At 46.0% G+C, this 18,688-nt stretch overlaps 1 protein-coding gene across 2 annotated transcripts in view; it reads left to right on the top strand.

Annotated features, from left to right (window-relative positions):
* The window catches only part of PTK6 (protein tyrosine kinase 6), a 37,517-nt gene that overhangs the window by 11,804 nt on the left and 7,025 nt on the right, over positions 1 to 18,688 (top strand). The window contains exons 7-9 of one of the 2 annotated variants that reach the window (XM_035123932.2): positions 142 to 295; positions 2,067 to 2,257; positions 2,508 to 7,230. In XM_035123932.2, coding sequence (XP_034979823.1) covers positions 142 to 295; positions 2,067 to 2,254 — 342 coding nt within the window. In that variant the 3' untranslated portion in view covers positions 2,255 to 2,257; positions 2,508 to 7,230. Of the gene's footprint in view, positions 1 to 141; positions 296 to 2,066; positions 2,258 to 2,507; positions 7,231 to 18,688 lie in introns of those variants that run through there. The other variant, XR_009557963.1, reaches the window with a different exon arrangement.

The following is an 18,688-nucleotide window of genomic DNA, read 5'->3' as shown; positions in this document are numbered from 1 at the left end:
TGCTGTGCATTTAAAAAAAGGGGGGGGGATTCTGCACCAATATGACACCAAGATTTGCTGAATTCTGTGGCTCATGCAGTTAATAATCAAGTGTTCAATGGGTTGTTGTTATACATACATGTTTTTCTTCTGTTCTCGCAGGACAATGTTTACGAATCTTACTCCCACAACATTCCCTACAAATGGACGGCACCAGAAGCGCTTTCCCACGGCCGCTACTCTGTTAAATCCGACGTTTGGTCCTTTGGAATCCTCCTGTATGAAATCATGACCCTTGGCCAGAACCCATATCCAGGTGCGTTTGAGGTTCGGGGCATCGTAGGAACCTAGGAAACTGTTTTATACTGAGTTAGACCACTGGTCCTCCCAGCTCAGCACTGAGCTCGAGGTCTCTGCGCCTTCTCGCCAGCGCGATGGACTGGAAGCTATCGGGACATTCCCAGCCTTATAGAGGCTGAACCAGGATAGCTTCTCTATCCCTGAGCTATGGCCCTTCTGCAAGTCATTTTGGCAGCGGAGACAGCACAGGACCTGCCCCAGCTGGAGGCTTTGGGTGGCCATCTGTCATGGATGCTTTAATTGAGATTCCTGTGTTGCAAGGGGTTGGACTAGATGACCCTCGGGGTCCCATCCAACTCTTCTATGATTCTATGATGAATGCATAGCTGTGCTAGTCTTAGGCTACAAGATTTATAGTGTTAATTCAGCCCTCCCAGCTGGGTTGCACACATGAAATAAATGGGAATTTATATGCTTGGGAAACAACAAAGGTGCTGGTTGTAAGGAAGGCCAGCTATGAAAATGGATTAATAATAATAATAATAATAATAATAATAATAATAATAATAATATTTATACCCCGCCCTTCCAAGTCAAGACCGGGCTCAGGGCGGCTAACAGCAAAAATATCAACGCAAGTATAAAAAAACAATTCAATTAAAATGCAGATTAATACAATGTTAAAATAGAAGGATGAGAAGGTGATTAAAGAAGAAGAATGATGTGGTAAACAACAGGAAGCAACAGGCATATGTTTGTAACAGAAGCAGGGAACCTAATTATTATTTTTTAAAATTGTATTAAATTTAAATAATTTGGGTCAATTTGTTAAAATTTGGGAAACTAATAAAAATTAATGATAATTTTAGTATAAAGACACAGTGTATAATAGAGATTAAAGGATGTTGAGCTGAGGAGGGAGGAAGCCACATGGGTATATAGTACAGTCGTTCCTCCGCTTATGTATCTCTCCGGTTAGATAAACTTTGGGATTTGTAAGCGGCAAACCCGGAAGTATTTTTCTGGGTTTTTGCCGCTCACGCATGCACAGAAGCACTCTACCACCGCATGTGCATGCGCAGAAGTGGTCCTCCGGTTGTGAAAACCTCGGAAACGGACCTCTGGAACAGATCCCGTCCACAACCGGAGGAGGTACCACTGTATAAGCTAAAGGGACCCCTGACCATTAGGTCCAGTCGTGACCAACTCTGGGGTTGTGGCACTCATCTCGCTCTATTGGCCAAGGGAGCCCGCGTACAGCTTCCAGGTCATGTGGCCAGCATGACAAAGCCGCTTCTGGCGAACCAGAGCAGCACACGGAAACGGCGTTTACCTTCCCAGCGGAGCAGGACCTATTTATCTACTTGCACTTTGACGTGGTTTCGAACAGCTAGGTTGGCAAGAGCTGGGACCGAGCAACAGGAGCTCACCCCGTCGTGGGGATTCGAACCACCGGCCTTCTGATCGGCAAGCCCTAGGCTCAGTGGTTTAACCCACAGCGCCACCCGCGTCCCGTACCACTGTATAGTTTCTATTTATTTGATAAGCACAGGATTTAAATTTGTTAATCTGTAACTGTTTGATTTTGCAACTGTAATTTTTCATTCTTGAACAATAATAATAATAAGTTAATGATAATTTAATATATATATAATGTTAATTCAGCAGCACCTGCTTTATTTTAAGTGCAGCTACACTTAATACCTTATTATTGTTGTTGTTATTATTATTATTATTATTATTATTATTATTATTATTATTATTGTCGTTTTCCTCACTATTTGCAGGTATGACCAACAGTGAAGTTTTCAAGCACGTCCAGACCGGTTTCCGGATGCATTGCCCTCCCAAGTGCCCTGCTACAATGTACAACATCATGTGCACATGCTGGGACATTAACCCAAAAGAGAGGCCAGACTTCAAGCAGCTCCGAGGGCAGCTCCAGAGTTTCACCAACTACGAGAATCCCGAATGAAAGGTGCAGCTTCCTCTTTCCTCCTCCTCCTCCTCCTCCTCCTCCTCCTCCTCCTCCTCCTCCTCCTCCTCCTCCTCCTCCTCCCCCCTTTAAACCTCGCAAATTTCGTATGGAAAAAGCGACCTCTAGTGAACCGAAAAGTGTGCACACCTTGGGAGGGCAGAGGAGCAGGCTTTGGGCTTCTTGTGATAAAAACAGACTCCGACTGCGGGCATGTGATATCTGTGCCATACTTGTTCAATTGGCATTGCAGGATAAGAGACTGAAGAGCTGGATCAGGCCAAACTCCTCTCGAGGGAGACCGGCATCTTGTTCTCACAGTGGCCAACCAGATGCCCAACGAAAGCCTGCAATCAGGACCTGAGTGCGATAGCTGTTCAAGCTGGTGCCCATCACTACATCTCATGGGAACAGAGGAAGGGTGAGATCTGGGGACATGCCCATTTAACTGTCGCTCATGGCCACCACAGGTGGCGCTGTGGTCTAAACCACTGAGCCTCTTGGGCTTGCCGATCGGAAGGTCGACGGGTCGAATCTCTGCAACGGGGTGAGCTCCCGTTGCTCGGTCCCAGCTCCTGCCAACCTAGCAGTTCGAAAGCACGTCAGTGCAAGTAGATAAATAGGAACCGGTGCGGCGGGAAGGTAAACGGCGTTTCCATGTGTTCTGGTTTCCATCACGGTGTTCCATTGCACCAGGAGCGGTTTAGTCATGCTGGCCGCATGACCCAGAAAACTGTCTGTGGACAAACGCTGGCTCCCTCGTCCTGGAAGCGAGATGAGCGCTGCAACCACATAGTCGCCTTTGACTGGACTCAACCGTCCAGGGGTCCTCTACCCCCCCTTCTTCTTTTTTACCATGAAGCACCTCCAGGGATGTTAATCAGGCTATAAAAGCTATCATGCACAAGAAAGGAGAATCAGCTTGTGATGCTTCTGGGTGTCCCGTTTGGAAGGAGTCGGGAAGGCAAAAGATCAGATAACCTCTTGAAGATGAAGCCTTCATTCGCAGGACAAACCTCGGCGGACTCTTATGTTTTCTGAGGATGCGGCTCAGATCGGCAGTATTCGAGTTCAAATCTGAAGGGCTTGCCAATTTGGGGGGGGGGCAGTGGGTGTATTTGGAATTTCAAAAATGTGCAGTGGGCGCCAGGCACAAAATGTGGAATGTGACAGCACAAAATTGTGTCCACATCTGAAGGAATGGGAAGCAGACAGGGCCGAAAAATGGTACAGTCATACCTCATGTTGCGTCCGCTGTGGGTTGCGTTTTTCCCGGTTACGAACACGGCGGCTTCCGGGTTTTGCCGCATGCGCAGAAGCGCTCTATCGCACTTTCGCACATGCACAAAAGTGGCACTCGGGTTGCGGACTTTTTGGGGTGCGAACGGCACCCTAGAACGGATCGGGTCCGCAACCCGAGGTGCCACTGTACCAGCGTGTTTCCCCACCAGACCCCCCAACCTATGGGGGGGGGGACCACACACATCTACATCAGCCACTGTGGATTTTTAAGGGAGCATACTGAGACCTTTTGCAGCGGTGGGCAAACTGGCACATACGGGTGCTGCGCTGGCGACCCCTGCTCTGTGGCAGCAAACATGATGGTCTTCAATTGATGCTGATGTGCTTGTTTGGGAGTGCAGCTGTTTAGAATTCAGAATTCAGATCAAGTGACCAAACCTCAGGGGACTGTCATTGGTATTATTAACTCATTGCCACCTGATTGCTGCATTAATCAGTTGTATATTAAAAGTGTGTTAATGACAAAAGAAGTTTCTCTCTCTCTCTAAATATCACATCTGAAAGTGGCCAAAGAAAATGAATACAGCGACGGCCTAATTTATCATTGCATCAACTTATTGTATTGCTGCATGCTCCCCCCCCCAAAAAAAAACACACAAAAATCTCTGAGTGGTGCAAGATTCCAGGAGGTTCCAGGTGTCCTACCCAGGGGTCGTGTTTCCTTTTGGAAATGAGACATGGGACTCAGCTACATTAGTCAAAAAACAGCATTTTAAATGCGTTATAAACATGCAGTACCAGGTGGTGCTGTAGGGCACAAAACTTTCCTATGTGATTTTAATTACAGTATTTTTCGTTTGTTAAAATGATTTAATTTATGATTTATTTATAGTGTCCGTCCATCCCCCTGATCCCCGTGTGAAGATCCACCCCCAGTGGAGACTGCGGTGTCTTTATGATATATGGTTTATTTAACGCATATATACAATCTGTCATGGAGGGGTTCACAGCATTAACACCCCAAAGGGTCTTGTTTTTCCCCCATAGCCACAGCTATGAATTTCTGCAGGGAAATTCAAGGAAATAAAGGCTCAGCATTTGAGCTGAATGCTTCCTGTTTCCCTATGGGTGGGGGAGTGGGGAGTATTGCAATCACTGGAGTCAAAAGGCCTGTCAAATGGGTTAACAGCAGTAGGCTGTGATATTTGTGTATAGAGCCCAGGTGAGATAAGAGGGAATAAACAGTGTCCGGGAGTTAAAGGACAACACACCTAGTTCTACTCAACCCACTGGGTCTTAGTACTGTACTTCTGTCTCTTGCAAACACACACAGCGCTTCATATTATCAAGCTGCTTTTGAAATCGAGAGGGCTTTCAAAAGCAGGTTTTGATAAGCCGAGTAAGGATAGCGGCCGATACAATCAGTACAGTGGTACCTTGGTTCTCAAACTTACTTTTTTTTCAAATAATTTTTATTCAATTTTCCAAATAAACCAACAACACATACACACACAAAAAAACGCAATTACAAATCCTTTTATCCCCTCCCCTTACTTCAATTTTGTGGGCTTCCCTCTCTAGAATCCCAGTAGAACTTCACTGCTTTGTGTCTCAATCCTAGAGCCTCTGCTCACGCAATACAATGGTAACTTGGTTCTCAAACTTAATCCATTCCGGAAGTCCATTCCAAAACCAAAGCGTTCCAAAACCAAGGCACGCTTTCCCATAGAAAGTAATGCAAAACGGATTAATCCGATCCAGACTTTTAAAAACAACCCCTAAAACAGCAATTTAACATGAATTTTACTATCTAAAGAGACCATTGATCCATGAAATGAAAGCAATAAGCAATGTACTGCAGTCACACAACCACTCAAATCAGTAGCTGAACTGGGTTCCACACAGTCACAAAAACAAAACGAAAGAGCCGCAAAAACAAAAACGCAAAATAAAAAGCAAAAACAGACAGACCTCAGTGTAACAATCAAAAGGGAAGTGTGGCACTCAAATTGGAGGCGTAACACTCAAAAAACTGAGCACGTTCAGCTTCCGAAAAAAGTTCGCAAACCGGAACACTTACGTCCAGGTTTGCAGTTTTTGGGTTCTATTTTGTTTGAGTATCAAGGTGTTCGAGAACCAAGGCACCACTGTATGCACTTAAAGGCAAGCGTACCTAATTCACACCTTCAGAAACAAAAGGTGAACCGAAACACAGCCGCCGATTGGGGACTTGCACTGCTCTGTATTTTGCAGGGCGGTTTTTCCAGCCAACCAATGCGTACAGAAATGTGTATATCAGGGTAACATGTGCATAAGAATGCATACGTTCGTGAAAACAGCATACGAAGATGCATTATAATAGGGAAAATTGCTTTGCCAAAATGTGCCCTGAACTGCAGAAATGTGGAAAACTGAGGCTAAGAGTGAAAGAATGAGAAACTGACAGATTTGACCATCCTTTGCCAGGAGGGTCTGAAGTTTTTTTTAAAAAAATTCCACCTAAAAATCCCCGCTGGGCACGTCCAGCAATTTGGGCACACGTAAAATAGCTCCGTTAAGGATCAGACATTTTGCACAGTCTATCACAGGCTTCCTATGCCATTTCACAGTCTCTTCGTCTCATTGTTGACAATTCCCCCATTCCTCTCCCCCTATGCACACCATAGCTGCCAAGTTATCCCTTTTTTAAAGGGATTTTCCCTTATGCTGAATAGGCTTCCTTGCGAGAAAAGGGAAAACTTGGCAGCTATGATGCACACGCCAACTTGCGTTTCCAAGTGTACAATGGGTTCACAGAAGGTAACATGCCCTGCGCCTGACGATGTGGACTTTCACCTTCCAAAGCCCACGTCGTTGTTTGTTTTTTATAAAGTGCCACAAGAAACTGCTGCCCTTCTGGAATTTGAACTTTACTGTAAACGCCATTCCTGTACAAGAGGGAGAGGACTTGAAGGGGATGAGTGATGCCTACGTAAATATTTGCGCCGCTCTTTATCAGAAGCAACCAGGAAATGGCTCACCGAGCAAATTCCCCTGTAAGAAGCAGCGGGAATAAACAGCAGAGTTCTATTTTAATAGGGTACAGCAGATCTGATACAGTGCCAGTGAAAATCTGGATACAGGCCTGCTTTGGGTTCCTTGACATGTAGCCTGCCATGGCAGTTAGCAACTGGAACACAGGAAACTGTCCTTTACTGAGTTAGGAACCTTCGCCAATCTAGCTCATGCTGTCTACACTGACTGTCAGCAGCTCTGCAGGCAGTGCCGGATGTACATATAAGCTAAACAAGCTATAGCTTAGGGCGCCACTCTCTTGGACCCCCCAAAGAAAATTAAAGGGGAAAAGGCACCTGGGTGTACATTTCCAAAATATAGGGTAAAAAACAAATAAAATAAAACCTACATACAGCAACAGTGTTTTGTGTTGTGTAGGCTCCTATGATATAAGTAATGGGCCCCGCCTGCTAGCCTGCTCCCTAAAATATCCCTGGTTTGCTCATTTCTATATATAGGGTGCCTACATTCTGTATGGACTGGTTGCATGGCAACATGGGCAAATGGCTTTAGATACCTATTAGGGCCATAAATTAGGGACCCAGGTGGCGCTGTGGGTTAAACCACAGAGTCTAGGGCAGGGGTCCCCAGACTTACTGCGCAGCGGGCCGGTGCCCGCCGTGCCGACCGCGCTGCGGGCCGGAGGGCGGGGGAGTGCGCGCCCGTGCGCATGCGCACACGCACACGGTTGGGAAAAAATCGCCGAAAATCGCTTGTGCGCATGCGTATGGGCCTCCCCCGACCCGGAAGTGCATCGGAAATGACCTCTTCTGGGTCGGGAGAGGCCCATACGCATGCGCACAAAGGATTTTCGGCAATTTTTTGCCGATTTTTAAGATCGCCGCCGCGCCGCGCGCCGTAAGAGCGGGCGGCGGCAGCGGGCGGCAGGGGTCGTCGCGGGCCGGATTGGGAGGCCGATTGGGCCGCATCCGGCCCAGGGGCCGTAGTTTGGGGACCCCTGGTCTAGGGCTTGCTGATCAGAAGGTCGGCGGTTCAAATCCCTGCAACGGGGTGAGCTCCCGTTGCTTGGTCCCAGCTCCTGCCTACCTAGCAGTTCGAAAGCACATCAAAGTGCAAGTAGATAAATAGGGACTGCTCCGGCGGGAAGGTAAACAGTGTTTCCGTGCGCTGCTCCGGTTCGCCAGAAGCAGCTTTGTCATGCTGGCCACAAGACCCAGAAGCTGTCTGCGGACAAACGCTGGCTCCCTCGGCCTATAGAGCGAGATGAGCGCCGCAACCCCAGAGTCGGACACGACTGGACCTGATGGTCAGGGGCCCCTTTACCTTTTAGGGCCATAAATTACCATATAGCATACTGTATATTCAACACCAAAGAAAACAGTGACAATTTGTTGTTGACAAAGGACAGCTGGACATATAAAGGGCACCATTACCTTCAGTAGCTTAGGGGCTCATCAAACCTCAATCCAGCCCTGTCTACAGGACTTTAGAGGTTTTCCCCACCCTGCCTGGAAATGTCAGGGATTAAACCTGGTGCCTTTTGAAGCAGAGCAGCACTGAGCTATGATTCTTCCTGCACTTGTAGCATCTGCCGCTGGGTTCCGTCCTGGGTCTACTGAGTTGGCCAGGAAGAGCAATGACTTTGTTTGATATGGCCCCTGCCTGTTTATTGCTGCTTTTGTGTAAATCGTTTTTCGTTGGGGGAGTTTTGTTTTTGCTAAGCTTGGTGGATTTTATTTTATTTTTTAACTGCATATGGTAAGTCACCTGGAGATGTTTTGCATTAGCTGCTGCTGGTAATAATAATAATAATAATAATAATAATAATAATAATAATAATAATAATAATATATTATTTATACCCCGCCCATCTGGCCGAGTTTCCCCAGCCACTCTGGGCTGCTCCTAATCGAGTGTTAAAAACAATATTTAAAACTTCCCTAAACAGGGCTGCCTTCAGATGTCTTTTAAAAATAGGATAGCTGCTTATTTCCTTGACATCTCATTCCACAGGGTGGACGCCACTACCAAGAAGGCTCTCTGCCTAAGGGAACTGCCAGAAGGCCCTCGGTGCTGGACCTCAGTGTCCAGGCAGAACGATGGGGGTGGAGACGCTCCTTCAGGTATACTGGACCGAGGCCGTTTAGGGCTTTAAAGGTCAGCACCAACACTTTGAATTGTGCTCAGAAACATACTTGGAGCCAATGCAGATCTCTCAGGAACAGTGTTATATGGTCTCGGCAGCCACTCCCAGTCACCAGTCTAGCTGCTGCACTCTGGATTAATTGCAGTTTCCGGGTCACCTTCAAAGGTAGCCCCACGTGGAGCGCATTACAGTCGTCCAAGTGAGAGATAACTAGAGCATGCACCACTCTGGCAAGACAGTCCGCGCTCAGCCTGCATACCAGATGGAGCTGATAGACAGCCGCCCTAGACACAGAATTAACCTGTACCTCCATGGACAGCTGTGAGTCCAAAATGACTCCCAGGCTGCGCACCTGGTCCTTCAGGGGCACAGTTACCCCATTCAGGACCAGGGAGTCCCCCACACCCACCCGCCCCCTGTCCCACCAAAACAGTACTTCTGTCTTGTCAGGATTCAACCTCAGTCTGTTGGCCACCATCCATCCTCCAACCGCCTCCAGACACTCACACAGGACATTCACCGCCTTCACTGGTTCTGATTTTTATAAGAGAGGTAGAGCTGGGTGCCATCTGCATACTGATGAACACCCAGCCCAAGAGCTTCATATAGATATTAAAAAGATACTGTAATTGTCATCATCGTGCATTTTTTAAAAGTAGAGTGTCCTTGGTAAACTGGATGGCGGTGCCTTCCCCCCCATCAAATTCAGGAAGCCCCACTGGGGGGATAAATGCAATCTGCTGCAGAAAATTTGGTTAATGATTCTGTCAATGCTAGCCTAGCAGACAGCTGGAAGAATTGTTGATCTCTATTCCACCGTTAAAGCAAACATTATAAACCCCATACGGACACTAGCTAGCTCCATCCAAAATGTTTGCACTGAGGAGTGGGGCTGTAACCCTTCTCAGGCTTGAGTACCTGCCTCTCTCCTCTGAGCAAACATTGCTGGATAATGGGGGATAATGTGAAGGAGCCAGACAGTTAATGAGCACCTACAATTCCTGCTGAGTACACCTGGAGTTGTGGGGTTTTTTCTTCCTCTGGACTATACACCAGAGCTCCACATGTGAAACTAGCATTTCAGATGTGAAACTAGCATTTCAGTGCCATTAGGTTGACTCAATCCCTCTCCCTGGAGATCTGATTTGAAACTGGGAACTTTTGAAGTCTGCTTGAGGTGTTTAATGCAATATCACCATCTATGCTCAACATGTCTAAGTGCAAATAGACCAAAATATTATGAACTCCCTAAGCCTCCAGGGATTGTTGTTGTGTAGTCGTTTAGTTGTGTCCGACACTTCGTGACCCCATGGACCATAGCACAGCAGGCACTCCTGTCTTCCATTGCCTCCCGCAGTTTGGTCAGACTCATGTTCGTAGCTTCAAGAACACTGACCAACCATCTTGTCCTCTGTCGTCCCCTTCTCCTAGTGCCCTCCATCTTTCCCAACATCAGGGTCTTTTCCAGGGAGTCTTCTCTTCTCATGAGGTGGCCAGAGTATTGGAGCCTCAGCTTCACGATATGTCCTTCCAGTGAGCACTCAGGGCTGATTTCCTTCAGAATGGAAAGCCTCCAAGGATATCTTCCAACTAAAACCTAACCTGGGCAATTGCCACACTCCTGGAACGACTTGCTGCAAGGAGGACAAGTGAGAGCACTATAATACTGTTGTTTTAAAAAGCAAGAGTTTTTGCCTTGTTTTGCATCCTCCCCTCAATAGCTGCTCCTCAGATTGTAAGTGCCTCGGGTCAGGCTTCTCCACCAGCTTCTCAAATTTGACTCCAAGTTGTAAGACCTTTTCCTCACCAGAGGGCGCTAAAAGGGTGGCAGCTCAGATCACGCACACAGCAAACCCAGTAGGCTAGATTGCACCTGCTTTTAATTGAGAATACATTCTGTTTTGTTTGCAGGTGTGGCGCAGAGAGAGGTTATACAACAGTGAACAATCATTCTGATTTGCTTGCAGGTTATTTACACGTTCTCTCATTCATTGTTCGTTCGTTCTGCCCTTTCCAATGCACTTCCCCGACTCACCGCAAAATGTTGATTTATTTGTTTTTTTAATAGGGGGTTTCTTGTACTAGGGCGGCCGAGAGCTTTGATCCACTTTAAGGTCACAAACTTTTGACAAAAGAGCGGAAATTGATTGTTGAATATTTACAGATAAATTGTAAGCAGATAAAAACACTGGCAGGATTATTGTAATAACCTGCAGTTACATTAGCATACTGTATAGATTTAAAGCAGACAAGCAAAGGAGTAAGTTAAGTGAATTTGGCTTTGCAGAAGATATTAAAAAATAAATTTAAGGAACCACAGAAGGAGGGGGAAGGAAGTCAAGTTTTAAAATGTCAAAATGATGGTAAAAGTGAAATGTATATATCTGGAAAAGTATTATTATTATTATTATTATTATTATTATTATTATTATTATTCCCCAATATGTGCTTAAATCCCTCTTGCAAAAGCAAAAACAAAAAACCCGCCCGTTTGGCCAATAAAAGCAACAAGACGTCACCTTAGAGAGGCTAGCAAATTTTATAGCACTGTAAGCTTGACGTCGTCTTTTGCTGCCTCTAGTTCAGCAGCAGGTAAACAGGCCAGCATAATTCATGTGGCACTGGGAGAAGGGCAAAAAAGAGAAGCCCAGGTGTAAAAAGAGAAGCCCAGGTGTTCTGAAGCAGCTTTGGCCCAGTTGCCGGGCAGATTTGAACCCCTCCCTTCTTAATGCAAACTTAAGCAGCTTGCCAGGCAGGCTTTGTGAGTTTTATGTCTCCTCTCTCCTGCCTGGCATCAGGTAAACAGAGTGGCTGAAAGACACTTTCATCCCTGGAAGGAGGAGGAGAAGGGGAGGGACTTGGATGAGTTCTCCCATCCTGCAATTAAGCCTAAGCAGATGCATATACGTTTTGGATTTTACAAAGAAGTCATTCTGGTCTGCTGTAGTTTCCTAGATAGATAGATAGATAGATAGATAGATAGATAGATAGATAGATAGATAGATAGATAGATGATAGTGATTTTATTTATTTATTTGATTTTCAAAAAGAAAGAACATAAGAAAATAAACATACATGAAAAAACAGTACAAATTAAAAGTATCGAGATTGCTCTGAATCTCCTTCCCCCCCATCCCTTCCATGGGTCTTTTGTTTCTATTTTCAACTGCGTATCAATACGTCTCCAATTTTTCATTTCCTAAGTTATCTATGTGGGACCCAGGTGGCGCTGTGGGCTAAACCACTGAGCCTAGGGCTTGCTGATCAGAAGGTCGGCGGTTCGAATCCCTGTGACAGGTTGAGCTCCCGTTGCTTGGTCCCAGCTCCTGCCAACCTAGCAGTTCGAAAGCACATCAAAATGCAAGTAGATAAATAGGAACCGCTATAGCGGGAAGGTAGACAGCGTTTCCATGTGCTGCTCTGGTTTGCCAGCAGCGGCTTTGTCATGCTGGCCACATGACCTGGAAGCTGTACGCCGGCTCCCTCGGCCAATAATGCGAGATGAGCGCGCAACCCCAGAGTCGGTCACGACTGGACCTAATGGTCAGGGGTCCCTTTACCTTTAAGTTACCTATACGTTCTGTTACATTACAAATGTATTTAAAATCCGGCTAATGTTTTGACCCATTTACAGTGATTTTGTTTCAAAGATTTTATACCAGGCATCCCCAAACTTTGGCCCTCCAGATGTTTTGGACTACAGTTCCCATCTTCCCCGACCACTGGTCCTGTTAGCTAGGGATCATGGGAGTTGTAGGCCAAAACATCTGGAGGGCCGCAGTTTGGGGATGCCTGTTTTATACCCTCCCTTTCCTAAAATAATACAGTATACCGTATATATACTGTGTATATATACTGTGAGGCAGCCAACAACATCACTGTTAAAACGGTAGAACATTAAAAATCCAGATCAACAAAACCCAAACAGCATAAATGGTGAAATAAAGGCATACTTTATGAAAGGAGTAGCAGAAAGCAACCACAATGAACATCTCATCATGGGTGAGGGGGCCTGCACTGTCCCCATAAAAAGGTAAAGGTAAAGGACCCCTGACAGTTACGTCCAGTCGTGAACAACTCTGGGGTTGCGGGGCTCATCTCGCTTTACTGGCCGAGGGAGTCGGCGTTTGTCTGCAGACAGTTTTTCCAGGTCATGTGGCTAGCATGACTAAGACGCTTCTGGCGAAACCAGAGCAGCCCACGGAAACGCCGTTTACCTTCCCTCCGGAGCAGTACCTATTTATCTACTTGCACTTTGACATGCTTTTGAACTGCTACGGTAGGTTGGCAGGAGCAGAGACCGAGCAACGGGAGCTCACCCCATCGCAGGGATTCGAACTGCTCACCTTCCAATCGGCAAGCCCTAGGCTCAGTGGTTTAGACCACAGCGCCACACAATTCCATTCCTCAAATGGGGCACTGCTAAGAGGACTGCGCTTAGCTTAGCTTTTAGAAAACCAGGCTTTTAGTGTTGCCGCAACTCCAGCCCTCTGGAATGACACATAGAATCATAGAATTGTAGAGCTGGAAGCGATACCCAGGGTCATCTAGTCCAACTCCCTTGCAATGCAAGAGAGGTACGTTTCCAGGGCTCTCCCTATTCCTGTGATAGTAGCTTCTTTCACACTGCTTTCAATACTGGTGTTCAAATTGTTGCAACCTTAGTACTACCGTAGGTAGCCATGTTGGTCTGACGTAGGCGAAACAAAAAATTAAAAAAATTCCTTCCAGTAGCACATTAGAGACCTAGTAAGTTTGTCATAGGTATGAGCTTTCATGTGCATGCACACTTCTTCAGGTACCTTAGGGTGAAGAAGAGCAGGTAGGAAATAAAATAAACCCTCATTGTCATAATCTAAAGTGGGGAGGGGGTCCGGCCAGGTGTAAGACAATAGTCTAAATCCAGTGTTGGGATGGGTGATCAGTTAGAGCAGGGGTCCCCAAACTACGTCCCCCGGGCCGGATGCGGCCCAATCGGCCTTCCAATCCGGCCCGCGACGCCCCCCGCCGCCCGCTGCCGCCGCCCACTCTCACGGCGCGCGGCGCAGCGACAATCTAAAAAATCGGCAAAAAATTGCCGAAAATCCTTTGTGCGCATGCGTATGGGCCTCTCCCGACCCGGAAGAGGTCATTTCTGGTGCACTTCCGGGTCGGGGGAGGCCCATACGCATGCGCACAAGCAATTTTCGGTGATTTTTTTCCCGCCCGTGTGCGTGTGCGCATGCGCACGGGCGCGCACTCCCCCGCCCTCTGGCCCGCTGCGCGCGCACTCCCCTACCCTCCGGCCCGCCGCGCCGGTAAGTCTGGGGACCCCTGAGTTAGAGAATTTTGTTTTCAATAATGTTTATTTTAAAATGCAGTAATACTGTAAATTTATTTATTTCCTAAAATTTGTATGCACCACTTGATTGTGTTAAAAAAAAAACCACACCCTCAAAGCGCTTTACAAAAGAATGAACAGGAGTTTTAATAATAATAATAATAATAATAATAATAATAGCAACAATAATTTAATGTGGCACAAGCTTATCCAGAAGCAACAATCTTTTTGGGATCTGCTTTGCTTTGCAATTAAGTGCTGAGGGGCAAAAAAGGGGGGGGAACGGGAGATCCATTTTTAAGAGGCGTTTTAAGGGCATTTTTCAGCTTGCGTAATTGCATTGTCTCTCAGCCAAGCCAAAAGTTCATTTCAGGCAACGCTTTCCTCGGAGGCTCATGCGGAGGGACAGTTTTCATAACAATCGCTATGGCAGCCTCGCCTGCTGCCTTAGCAACCAAGGTGAATGAGCCACAGCCTGAAACTCTATCACTTATCAGTGCCCAAAACTTGTTCGAAGAATCGTAAGAATTGGAAGGGACCCCCAAGGGTCCTCTAGTCCAACCCCCTGCGATGCAGGAATCTCAGCTAAATCAAAATCAAAACAAGTTCAATACCTTGCTATGCAAATACAGTTGTCACAATACACAAAGCGCAACAGGCTGAATGATAATAACTCTGAAAATGTTACTGGTTATTTCCTATCGTAAAGATCTAGTCCAGTATGTGGAACGTATACAGTTCATATGTTAGATTTAATTTAATTGCTCATCCTCTAACATTGTGTATGCCATCAAATGCCAACAGTGCCCTTCAGCTCTCTATATTGGACAAACAGGCCAAACCCTACGCCAAAGGATAAATGGACATAAATCTGACATCAGGAACCAGAAGACAGAAAAACCAGTAGGAGAACACTTCAATCTCCCAGGACATTCTATACAAGATCTCAAAGTAGCTGTCTTACTACAAAAGAATTTCAGAAATAGACTGGAAAGAGAAGTTGCTGAATTGCAACTTATCACCAAGCTCAAAACCATGGAGGGACCTGGTTTGAACAGAGATATCGGGTTCTTATCTCATTATACATGATAAGCGATCTTCAGCCATCTCAATCCTTGCTTTTTCATGCAAAACCATTTGCAGTCGTTTGCGGTCATCAACAGCTATCAGTCAGTCAATCACCCATTTCCACCACCCTTCTGAGTGATCCCCCCTCCCCATCCCCACCCCTCCCCACCCCTTCTCTACATAAGTGCCTGGAAACTTCCATTTCACTGTATCTGAAGAAGTGTGCATGCACACGAAAGCTCATACCAAAATAAAAACTTAGTTGGTCTTTAAGGTGCTACTGAAGGAATTTTTTTATTTTACTTCGATCCAGACCAACACGGCTACCTACCTGTAACCTTAAAAGGTTGATGATTCGCTCAAGTTTCCTCGGGGATTTGGGCAGCAATGGGCAGGGTTGCTCTGGTCCTAGATCTTAGTTACTGATAATGTTTTGCATCGATGGCATGGAAGTCTCTGAAAATGACTGAAGTGGCACGCTGGGTGCCTGCCAACAGGTTTTAAACGCCAGCTTGATGCCCTCCAGATGTTTTGGGCTACAGTCTCCATCACTGTCAGCCAGAACAATAGTTCAAGGAGTTAGAGGCACAGGCACACACCAGGCCTACTTACTGGACAGTTGGCAACCATATTTTGGAAAGTTTCCGGTTTTTTCCGGTTTTTCAAACTGCATCACAAATCTAGCTTTTTAATAAAAAAATTCCTTCAGTAGCACCTTAAAGACCAACTAAGTTTTTATTTTGGTATGAGCTTTCGTGGGCATGCACAAAGCTCATACCAAAATAAAAACTTAGTTGGTCTTTAAGGTGCTACTGAAGGAATTTTTTTATTTTGTTTCGACTCAGACCAACACAGCTACCTACCAGTAACTAGCTTTTTAATGTTGTTGTTGTTGTTAAAGGAGATTGATGTTCTTGAAAGCTTTCCCCCTAAAAATTCCTGTTATTGCCCTTATTTTGTGGTCTGCCATGTCAGTTAACTCCTCCTTTCCTTCCCTGTGCCTTTTAACAGTGGCATGGTAGCCGGGCAGATATTCATCCGGTGCAGCTTCCCCCCACTGTGGCATATTCATAACCTCAGATGTGGTGGAAAGTATGGATTTGGCAGGAGCAACTTCTTGGTCTGGGCAGACAGCGACGAAAACCAGATTCCTCTTCCCTCCCACTTGTTTTTATGAACTCTGCGTTTCCTTGTTCTTGGCTCCTGACGCTGCTTGCGAAAACATTAGTACTAAAAATAGCTTCAGTTTAGGTTCAGGCCAGGAGAGAGAAGAACCACAGAGTTCCCTGCTCGTTGTTGGGAAAACAGACAATAAAGAACGTTCAGTACATCTTAACCAGCATGCAACTGGTTAAAGGTAGCACACTCGCACCCAGGTCTCACTGTCATTGTGTCTGGGCTGGTACCACTTCAGAAGGGATTCAATGGTTCCTGTTGGCCCAGGAAGAATGTTGTCATTTTTTAAAAAAGTGGATTTGTTCTGCAGGGCGACAGAGTGCTTTAACCCACGTCAGCTATGGCAACCAAAATTTCCTGGTACCCGCTTGAATTCCTCGCACAAAATAGCGACACACCAATGGCCTGCAGCTAAAACAAGACCAATGCTATGCAGCTACCAGGAGATGGTTCCCCCTTTGAGCAACCTGTTTGCTAAAACAGTTCGGAGATGTCTAAGTAGACGGGGTGTGTGTGTGTGGAGCCATGTCAGCTTGGGTAAAATTCAATTATGCAACACATCAAACATACCACCTTGGAAACTGCTGATGGGAGTTACAGCTTTGGTAAATAATAGTTTGGAGTGCTTTGTTCTTTAAAAACAAACACCGAAGCTGTTGATGTATCAGCTCCATTTTATGCTTAACCCACTATGATTAGGTAAAGACATTTCAGATTGTAGTTCTACTCATTCCTAGAACTGGAGACACCCTCCATTGCCAAGTGGTGGCTGCCTAAGATTAATAAAAATAAAAATACAGTATTATAATTTGTACTCCACCCATTTGACTGTGGCTGGATCTAAACACATTTTTAAAAAAGTTTCAGGAAAACATGTTGTAAACCTCATTATAAGAAATCACGTTGCCAAAAGTCGGAACTCCACAAAGCCATCAGTGTGGAATCTACACACATATAAAAACATTCTGAAAATGCTTTTTTTTAAAAAGCATTTTAAAAAATACATTTAATTTTTCATTACTCTCACCATCGCCATCTAGTGCCCCATTGTATATTGCACTTAAAAACACTCTTAAAATATTTTATTTGCAGCTGTATTGTTGAGTCCCTGGTGTTATAACGCATTTAAAACGCTTTTCCTTTACTAATGTAGTTGAGTCCTGGGTTTCCCCAACCATGCTGAGCAGTTTCCAACGAATTGAAACACCAAACACAGGATAAACATCAAACATTAAAAACTTCCCAAAACAGGGCTGCCTTCAGATGTCTTCTAAAAATCAGACAGTTGTTTATTTCCTTGACATCTGATGGGAGGGCGTTCCACAGGGAGGATGCCACCACCGAGAAGGCCCTCTGCCTGGTTCCCTGTAACCTCACTTCTTGCAGCAAGGGAACTGCCAGAAGGCCCTCGAGCAAGGCCTCAGTGTCCGAGCTGAACGATGGGGGTGGAGATGTTCCTTCACAGTAGTTAAGAAATGTACCAGGGCATATCTCTGTCAGAGTTGCAAACTAGTATTCACTGAGGTCTGGACTGTACCACATTAGCCTGCAGGCTGACCTGATCCAACGTCCCTCACACAAAACAAGCTCCTTAGCTATGATTCCTGCATTGCAGGGGGTTGGGCTAGATGACCACTGGTACCCCTTCCAACTCTGCAATTCTATGTTCCTTGCAAGGTAGAAAACCCCATCAATTTGCCAGTCATAGCCTCCCCCAAAGAATCTTGAGAACTGTAGTTTGCGCACCCAACTAAGCTCCAATTCCAAGCTCCTGCAACAAACTACAGTTCCCAGGGTTCTTTGGGGGAAAGCCATGTGTTTTAACTATTATGTGATGATGGAATTCAGCCTGGGATCTGAGCATGGAGAAATCTGCCGCCACACACACAATTTTGTCCATGGAACATAGCCCTAAACTCTACGGATAGGTCTTACTATCTTCCTTGGCCCAGTCGTGGCTCATTTATTGATGCTCATCTCCCTTGCTTTTCAAGGTGGACCTGCCTATGTGCTCGTGGGCTTGTGGAACATTCCCTTGGGGCTTATCAAGCGCTGTTTACCTGCCCATCCCTATCAGAACTGCTGTTGTCCTGAAGATCAGTGAGCGAGGTTACAAAAATGTGTTAAGGGTTTAAACCAAGGTTGCAGGATACAAACATCCTGCGGGTATCATAATGCACGGCACTGCTTCGGCGCGGCATGGCAGAGGTGGACGAGGGCAGCAAGCTGATGCCAGGAGGTGCCGCGTCCGGCCTCTTCCTCTTCCCTGGCACCCTCCAGAACTTGGTGCCCCGGCGCCCCACGCTACTAGTCTCTATGTGTAAGACGGCCCTGATTGTGGCTTCTTTCCAGAGGTCTTCTGGCTGATCCTAGTTCCGCTACTACTCTATTCCGAACTTGGAAAGTGTAATGCTGGTGGTCAACAAAAGAGGTTTAAAGACTGACTCAAGGCAAATCTTAAAAAAAA

Source organism: Zootoca vivipara, chromosome 7 (genome assembly GCF_963506605.1).
Source record: "Zootoca vivipara chromosome 7, rZooViv1.1, whole genome shotgun sequence".
Classification (NCBI taxonomy): Eukaryota; Metazoa; Chordata; class Lepidosauria; order Squamata; family Lacertidae; genus Zootoca; species Zootoca vivipara.
Note: the sequence above shows the minus strand (reverse complement) of the source record. Positions and strands in the feature narration are given on the sequence as shown.